Genomic DNA, 8,380 nt, shown 5'->3' on the forward strand with positions numbered 1-8,380 from the left:
GGTGGATAGTCGGCTCTTGGGTCAGACTCAAGTTCTCTAAACCTCCATTTCTTCATCTAGAAGATGGAGACAACAGCATTACCTCAGAAAATTCTTGAAAAATGTTACTGAAATGAGTGAAAGATAAAATGCTTAGCAAGTGCTGGGTACAAAATAAGTGCCTACCCCACTTTTTTTTTTTTAAACCATTAGAAATTAGATTTGTCCAAAGGGGATGATCAGAGGACATCCAGACCCCCTTTTGGCTTCCTTCACCTCCTCTGCTTTTTACACCTTCCTCTCTCCCTTTCTGTCCTTCTCTGTTCCCCTTCCTTTCTTCCTTTTCTGCACCTCTGTAGTCTCTCTGTGTCTCTAGACTCCCCTCTTTGCCTCTCTGAGCACGTCCTTTCCCTCCTATCGAGCCATACTGAGCAGCAGATGGGCTGTCACTCGTGACCAGCCTCCAAAGACACAAGGAACAGACCCCAGCTCTCTAGACACGGCACAAGGCAGCCATGGTCCACAGGCCAGGCAGCTCTGGACTCAACAGCACCTGCCAGAAAGGGGAGCCCTCGGTCCCAGTGCTTCCCATCTCCCCCACGGGTTGGGAGCAGGAGCTCAATGAGCAGAAGGCAAAACCTCCGACCAACTCCGAGTTAAGCAGCAGGTTTCTTTCCTGCTGTTCTTTGATTTTAGCATTGCCAACGCACCAGAAGGAACATCATCTGTCCCTCAGTGGGCAGTAATCGGTCATCCGTCATCTTCTAAACTTGTTTGGTCCTGACACACTTCTGTTGAGCATCTCCTGGGTCTTTGAGTGATAGAAGGTTCCTTAGAAATTGCAGCTCGAGAATAGAACACGCATGTGTGAAGCTACTGGGGGCAGGCTGGTTAGAACAATTTAGCTGATAATCTGTTGTCTTTGTTTTTGATGCTAATCCCCCCTCTTAAATTGCTACTACTTGGGGGGCTTTGGAGGTGGCCTTCCGCAGGTTCTATCACGTAATTTCAGTATCCACCTCATTGTTCTTATGCCCAGGTTTTAGCTAAGGACACTAAGGTCAGAGATTCAAGAATGGTGGTGGGGCTAAAACTTGAGAATGGGTGTGGTTTTCATTCACTCATTAAGTAGTTTTTTAGCTCCTGGGGCGCCTGGATGGCTCAGTGGGTTAAGCCTCTGCCTTTGGCTCAGGTCATGATCTCAAGGGTCCTGGGGTCAAGCCCCGCATCGGGATCTCTGCTCCACTGGGAGCCTGCTTCCCCCCTCTCTGCCTGCCCCTCTGCCTACTTGTGATCTCTCTCTCTCTCTCTCTCTGTGTCAAATAAATAATAAATAAAATCTTAAAAAAAATAGTTTTTGAGCTCCTGTGATTTGACCAGAGGCGAAACTTTTTTATTTCTTTGCTTAACCTCATTGGCTAACTTATAAATCCGATATTTTCAGTTGAGACCAATGGGTTTCAACCAGAGTGATTTTGCCGCCCCTCTCCCTGGGAGCATTCAACAATGTCTGGAGACATACTTGGTTGTTAGAGATGGGAAGGTGCTATTGGCATCTTGCGGAGAGAGGCCTTGGGATACCCCTAATCGTGCTGTGATGCGTAAGAAAGCCCCTTGCAGCCAAGAATTGGCCGGCCCCACGTGTCAACCTTGGTAAGGCTGCGAAACTCTTGAGTTAGAAAAACGCACCTTTAAAAACGATCCCAAGTGCGAGAACCTGCAGGGGTCAGTTAGGCGACGTACATGGCTGGAGAACTGGACATGCCCAGCCTGGCTCAAAAGGGCAGTGGCTGCTCAGCTCCGGCCAGTTGCTGCTACAGGGGGCTGGTGGTAGGCAGGTGACCAGCTCTTCTCATTTCTCAAACCAGAAATCTAAATTTGAATGTGCAAATATTCATCTTGTTGGCAACTAATTTGAGCCATTTTTTTAAATGTTTTGCCAGTCAAACAAAGCACATCTGAAAACACAGTGTAGACAGTGGGCCACAAATTTGCAGCCTCCCCAAACACCAAGCGAGGGTGCCTTCCTAGCACCACACTGACCACTGTTGGGACTGTTCAACAGAACTGGCTCACACTTCTTGGGTTTAGTCTTCAGACTTATTCTATCCTTCCTAGCAAGCATTTAGTGAGCACCTACTATGTACTAGAACCTTCTCTGAACACTCCAAACATGTTGACTCGTTTTATCTTTACAAAACTCTAAGATGTGAGTATATAATACTGCCTCTCATTTTTTTTTTTAAGATTTTATTTATTTATTTGACAGAGAGATCACAAGCAGGCAGAGAGGCAGGCAGAGAGAGAGGAGGAAGCAGGCTCCCTGCTGAGCAGAGAGCCCGATGTGGGGCTCGATCCCAGGACTCCGAGATCATGACCTGAGCCGAAGGCAGCGGCTTAACCCACTGAGCCACCCAGGCGCCCCTACTGCCTCTCATTTTAAAGATAAGGGGTCAGGGACACAGAGAAGTTATACAAATTCCCCGAGGTAACACAGCAAACGTTGGTACCAGGTTCTGAAATCCAAACAATCTATGTTCTTAATGGCTAATCCAGGCTGCCCTATGGAAGAGGCTGCATCTCCATTTCTACTCAGGAAAACTTGCAAGGGACTTGTCTGACTCATGAGTCAATTCAGGTAAGTGAGTGAACAGTCCCCCATCATACTCTACTCCTCGAGTGCTTGGGACCTCAGTCCCTCGAACTAAAGCTGTGGTTCTCAACTGGGGGTGATTTTGCTCCCTGGGGCACATTCTGCAATGTCTGGAGACATTTCGGTTGTCACGAATTATGGGGTGGGGGAAAGGGGTTCCTGCCGGCATCTAGTGATTAGAGGCCAGGGATGCTAGCTAAACCCCCATCACACGGGAGAGACTACCGCAATAAAGAATTAACCCAGCCCCAAAAGCCAACAGTGCTAAGGTTTTGAACACATGGCTCACAGCCGTGCCACATGCAAAAAGCAACCAGCAGAATGTTTCAGGTGATCCAGTCTGTTTATGTTGAACATTATTTTCGCTCTCTCCTCAAATCCTAGTCTTCCTTCTCTTGCCCTGGAATTTTGCCATAATCCCATGTCACTGTGCTCACCTCTGACGATAAGTAATAATGTCCTAACATGACACTTGTTGGTGAGCAGCAGCAGAATGAACTAAGAACAGGCAAAACAAAAATGAGCGTTAAAATACAAAGTGAACCCTCAAATTTCAACCAAACTATCACACGCATGCGTGAAACAAAGTTTCTTTTCCTGAATACCCTAAGCCATCATCATGCTCTGCGCCCGCGTGCAACTCTGATGGCCACGGACACCATCTCTGCTAAACACACACGTGACTGCACCGATTTTATAAAATGATTTTAATAGAAAAGTACAAGGTATGAACAAAAATAAATAATCTTTATCTCATGTCTAGCCCAGCAAATTGTACACTGTATATAAAACTGATCTAAGTGGTAATTTTCCTTGTTTCTTTTCTGCTTTTGAAACACTGAGACAGCATTTGAATGAAATCTTCTATATTCAAATCGATACATTATTTGCATTAAAAAAAAATCATACCAACCTTTAATCATTCTACATCCATTTTTTAAAGTTGGCTAACAAGATGATGTTGCACTAAAATAAAATATCATCCAATCATCAGGTTTAAGTGTAAAGTTTGTGCAAACAGGTAAATTAGAAGATGCATTTCCTAAGTTTTAATTCCTACACTGCCAAATGTTTCCTGTATTAAAAACTTATTTCATCGTCTTCCTTTCAAAACATGACCTCTGGTTTTCCCCATTCCATAGAGAGAAGGGAGGCTAAAAAATACTTTAAAAAAAAATAAATATTTTTAAAGTATACTTTACAGGGATAATGCGGTATCTTTGACCTGTGCCTTGGTGCGTATCTGCATTACATATAGGCTTCAAGTTATAAGTACCTTTTCTATCTTTCTCCATCTATATTATGCACCACTCAGTCTTTGGGGACAGTTTTTGCTAATGACCTCTTGGAGCCAACCACTACCAGCCTCTCATTTGGAGCCCTTATCCTACTACGGTGTCATATTTGATAATTCCAGTGGCTTGAATAACGTTTTTCCAAAAACAAATTGAAAACTGCTATTGGCAAAATCATATGAGAAAAGGGCTTCAGGGAGGCTACTAAACCAGTCTCAGGAGGTCAGCAGCTCAAAGAACCGAGCAGATAAACCGGACTGAAACTTAAAACAGTTTTCCTTTTCCTTGAGCCCATAATTACTATTTTGAACATGACTCTGTTTGCCGCTGCCTATATATAAATTTTTTGTTAATTTCCCTGTATTGGGAAGATCTTGAATGCACTCCAGGATGAGAAGGGAAAATATGCTGATGTTCCTAAGTGAAGTATATGTTTTTGCAATAAAGAACACTGGTCAATATACAACTGAGGAAAAACTGAAACAGATGTGAGTCCTAGAACCACAAGCGTTTGAATTTGCCCAGAAATGCTATTTTAAACACTCTATATGTTGGTCTACTGTTTTTTTGTGGAATAATGCATTCTTGGCATCCTTAAAAGGTTTCAATATGTTACAAGGTTATCCGGAAAGAAAAAAGCAAAGGGCTAACATATCCATCTGTGCGGCGCTGGCCAGATTGCGGGGTACATTTTCAGAAAGCACGAGAACTCCTATTAATTGCACTTAACACAACGAACCTTTAGTCTCCCATGAGTTTCATCCTCTGCAGACTGAGACTTGCTTTTCATAGAACTACTTTCAAAGGCGCTCCGTCCCTAGTAACTTCAAACAGAGAGGTGCAACAGAGGCAGTGGTAAACACAACTTTTGGGTGAAAATAATGGTTACGGATAAAAGCATGTGCCTTCTGCATTCTTCTCCGAGATGTTACAACAGCAACACGCTCTAAAACAATTAAGTTACATGCATAATGCTCAAAGAATGTGAGCGATCCTATAACCAGCTTTAAGCCATCTGCTTGATTTCTCTTCTTTTTTTTTCTTGAGGAACATATATAGGAAAAAGAATTCCCCTTTTGTTCCATTACATATAGAAATCTTTTGAAGCTTCCAAAGTTTGGCTTTGGTAAAACTCTGTACTCTTCTATTATTCTGATGTGTAGTCATTCTAAACTATCCCTCATGGTTTCTCAAAAAAAACTTCCACATGAAGTATCTGAAAGACAATTGAAACCACTTACCAATATACAAGTAACGTTTTATTTTTATATTCTATCTTCCATTTGGCATAAGCCTTTCGATGTTTGTTTTTTAAACCAGTGAAATATACAAATCACGCAAGACAGAAATATGTACATTAAAAGTACAGAATAAAGGCCATAGAAGATATACATAATATCTGAATGACAAGTAGAATATCTTACATTAAATAGTTTCTTTTAAAAACTAGGATTGTTAAACTCAACTCTCTTCATAAACATGAATCACTAAAAAGGAACAAAATCTGGTTTAGCAAATAAAAAAATTACTTCATGGTTTTTGTATAATAAAAACCAAAAAAGTGACATTTTAAACTAATTAGTGCTTTATAATTTCAAGATCTTTTGCTTGCAATTCACTGCAACTGAGGGGACGAGAATATCTTCGTGCAATAAATTAAAGAGCCACAGGTGGCGGAGGTCATTGTGAAGGTCACTGAGCCTAGGAGGGTTGCAGGAGATGGGTGTCTTTCCAAACTTATAAAATAGCATAAGTCTGAAATAAGAACACATTTGATGGCACTTTTAGGAAAGAGGCGTCCTTTGCTTTAAAAAAAGAAAAAAAATTTTTTCTAATTAGCTGTGTATGCCATGAGCTTAATTTTCCTTACGGACTCAAACAGGTGCTATTAGGCACCAGTTTCCACTCTGCAAATTGAACCGCGGCAACACAAACGTGGACAATGCTTCTGAGTTTTGAATCTCTCTTCGTTTCCACATCCATGGCAAATGAATAATGCCCTTTCAGGAAAGTGTACAGAGATGGAGGTTGGAGAGAAGGGGGTGGCGCAAGGCCGATAAAAGGAATTTTCAAACCAACATGCATTTCGCAGTAAGACCTTCTAGATTCCTCAGAAACAAGGCTGTTTTGTGATGCTCCCTCCAGGTGTGATCGATCGCATCAGGGCCGCAGCCCAAGCTCAACCTGGAAAACTTTTGGAAAAATCCCCATTGGATTGCAATGAAGAGTAACAATGCTCTAGATGGAGAAATCACCTCAGAATAAACTGTAAGTCACTGGCTGCACTGAGATATAATTATATTTATATATAGATGTGTGTGTGCATATATATATGTTATGTACAAAAGACTTTTGAGATATCAGGCACCATTAAACCACACCCCCCCTTATAAATGCAACTGTTCAAGTACACTAGGAACAGCCTTAGGGTACACCTGCAGTATAATAGGAAAAGCTGGAGTGGATAGTCGACACACAGGATCACAAGAGTGAAACGCTTGCAACACCTCTGGGAACTCCATTAGCCGTGTAAGGTCATTAAAACCTATAAAACGACTGCTCCTCAAAATAAAAGTTTGAGGGGGAAAAAGTTCCCTAAGTAGCAAACCGTTTCCCTAGTGGAGCTTGTCATGTTTCATTTCCTGTCCCACAATCAAAGGGACCTACTGGAGCTGCCTTTTGGCCAGCATCACATCGCACCAAGTCCAGGAGGAATCAGAGAGGACCTGGGGTTGAGCGGGAGGGCCGATGTCACGGTTTCCCCCTCACGCAGGATTTCCGCTCTGGGGCAGGGCTGATCTGCACCCAGTTCAGTTACCCTGTTGTTTGGGCTGAGAATCTGTGAATGGAATTCGTTTATTATTTTCATCATTATCATTTATTAACCAAGCATCCCTAAGAAAATTACGGTATAGTTTTGTTTTGTTTTTTATATTCAGGCCAACCTCCCCACCTCTCTCCAAACGAAAAGGCTAGTACCCAGAATCATTCGGGGATCCTTTTCCAATCTGATAACCTAATTCCTGTAACAGCGTCAGATCAGGATCTTGATATGGGAGTTTTTAAGGCTTTTAACTTCCGGAGCTTTCCTGCCTGTTCCCCAAGTTTCAGTAGCTGCTGGTACAGAACCCTGTGCAGATTGAACATTTGAGAAAAAGGAGACAAATGATACATCTTGGAGGGATGTGAGATTTTTGCTGTTACTTTTTAAATTACCAGTTTGAAAATGTTTCCAACTGGCAGCCCCTAGGGAAGGGGTGGGTCTCATTTCGTGTTTGTTTCTCTCAAGACCCTTCTGGGTTCCCTAGAGCACTGACAATCCATTTTGGTCACAGAAGCTGAATCATGCATAGAGCTGTACCACCCCCTTCCAGCTGGTTGCTACCTGTCCTATATTTGACCCCACAGTTGAGAAAGAGAAAACATCTTTCCTTTCCCTTCTAGATGTGCACACAACTAAGGGTACTTGTAATCCCCCCTCATCCTATACCATCAAAAGAAGTCTTGTCTTACCTTTCCAAAGATGCACAAAATAAATATTTGTCTTGGTTCCCACCCCCCCATTATTGTCAAATAATAATTATAATATTAATAATAAACCACAGAGTTCTTAAGTGGGAACAGAAAAAAAATGCTTCCGGTTGCAATGCTGGGGGGAGCGGGGGGAATAAAACAATATTAAAGAGAAACCAGAATCACTGTACGTTCTATAAATAAGTGGGTCCGGGAGCAGGGCTGGGTGACGCGCGGGCAGCGGGCACCCGCTATTTGCACACGAACTGGTCCACGATCTCCGTGCACTTCTTGCACTTGACGTAGCAGCACCAGTGGAACTTGCAGTGGCAGCGCTCCGTCTGCACCGTCTTGAACTGGTCGTAGCCGCGGCCGCAGCACATGAGCTCGCAGCCGTCCATGCCCTCCGACGTCTTGTTGCACAGGCGGCCCTGCGTGCCCAGCGAGCCCGTGCTCTCGTTGCGCACGCAGTAGTCGGGGCTGGGGTCGATGTAGACCAGGTCCTGCGTGGTGGGCGAGTTGAAGCGGCTGTTGACCTGCACCAGCTTGCCCCGGCTGTTGAGGCGCATGGCCGCCGCGCTGTCGTACTTCTCCTTCAGGGCGTCGCCCACCTTGCGGAAGTCGGCCAGCTGCAGCCAGCACGTCTTGAGGCTACAGGAGCCCGACACCCCGTGGCACTTGCAGGCCACATCGGCCAGGTTGTACACCGTCTGTGGGGAGAGAGGACAGTCAGCGCACCCACTCGCAGAGGAGCCTGGAGCACAGCGGCGGAGGGGTATGTTCCCAAAGCTCCCCCCGTCATTTTCCGCCGGGGAGCAGTAGCCACCAGCTCCCCCAGGGCCCGGCCTAGTTCCTCCTTCTCCTCCTGCGCTCCCAGAAGGCAGGTGTTGCCTTCTTCTTTTTTTTTTTTTTTAAGATTTTTTATTTCTTCATGTAACAG

The 8,380-nt window shown here is 44.1% G+C and overlaps 1 protein-coding gene across 3 annotated transcripts in view; it reads right to left on the reverse strand.

Annotated features, from left to right (window-relative positions):
* Positions 1 to 6,843: 6,843 nt before the first annotated feature.
* Positions 6,844 to 8,380, reverse strand: part of WNT5A (Wnt family member 5A) — an 18,770-nt gene continuing 17,233 nt past the window's right edge. For all 3 annotated transcript variants that reach the window (XM_032868339.1, XM_032868342.1, XM_032868340.1), the window contains exon 5: positions 6,844 to 8,150. In XM_032868339.1, coding sequence (XP_032724230.1) covers positions 7,692 to 8,150 — 459 coding nt within the window. In that variant the 3' untranslated portion in view covers positions 6,844 to 7,691. The remainder of the gene's footprint in view (positions 8,151 to 8,380) is intronic.

Source organism: Lontra canadensis, unplaced genomic scaffold (genome assembly GCF_010015895.1).
Source record: "Lontra canadensis isolate GAN:19392208 unplaced genomic scaffold, GSC_riverotter_1.0 scaffold35, whole genome shotgun sequence".
In the NCBI taxonomy this organism is placed as follows: Eukaryota; Metazoa; Chordata; class Mammalia; order Carnivora; family Mustelidae; genus Lontra; species Lontra canadensis.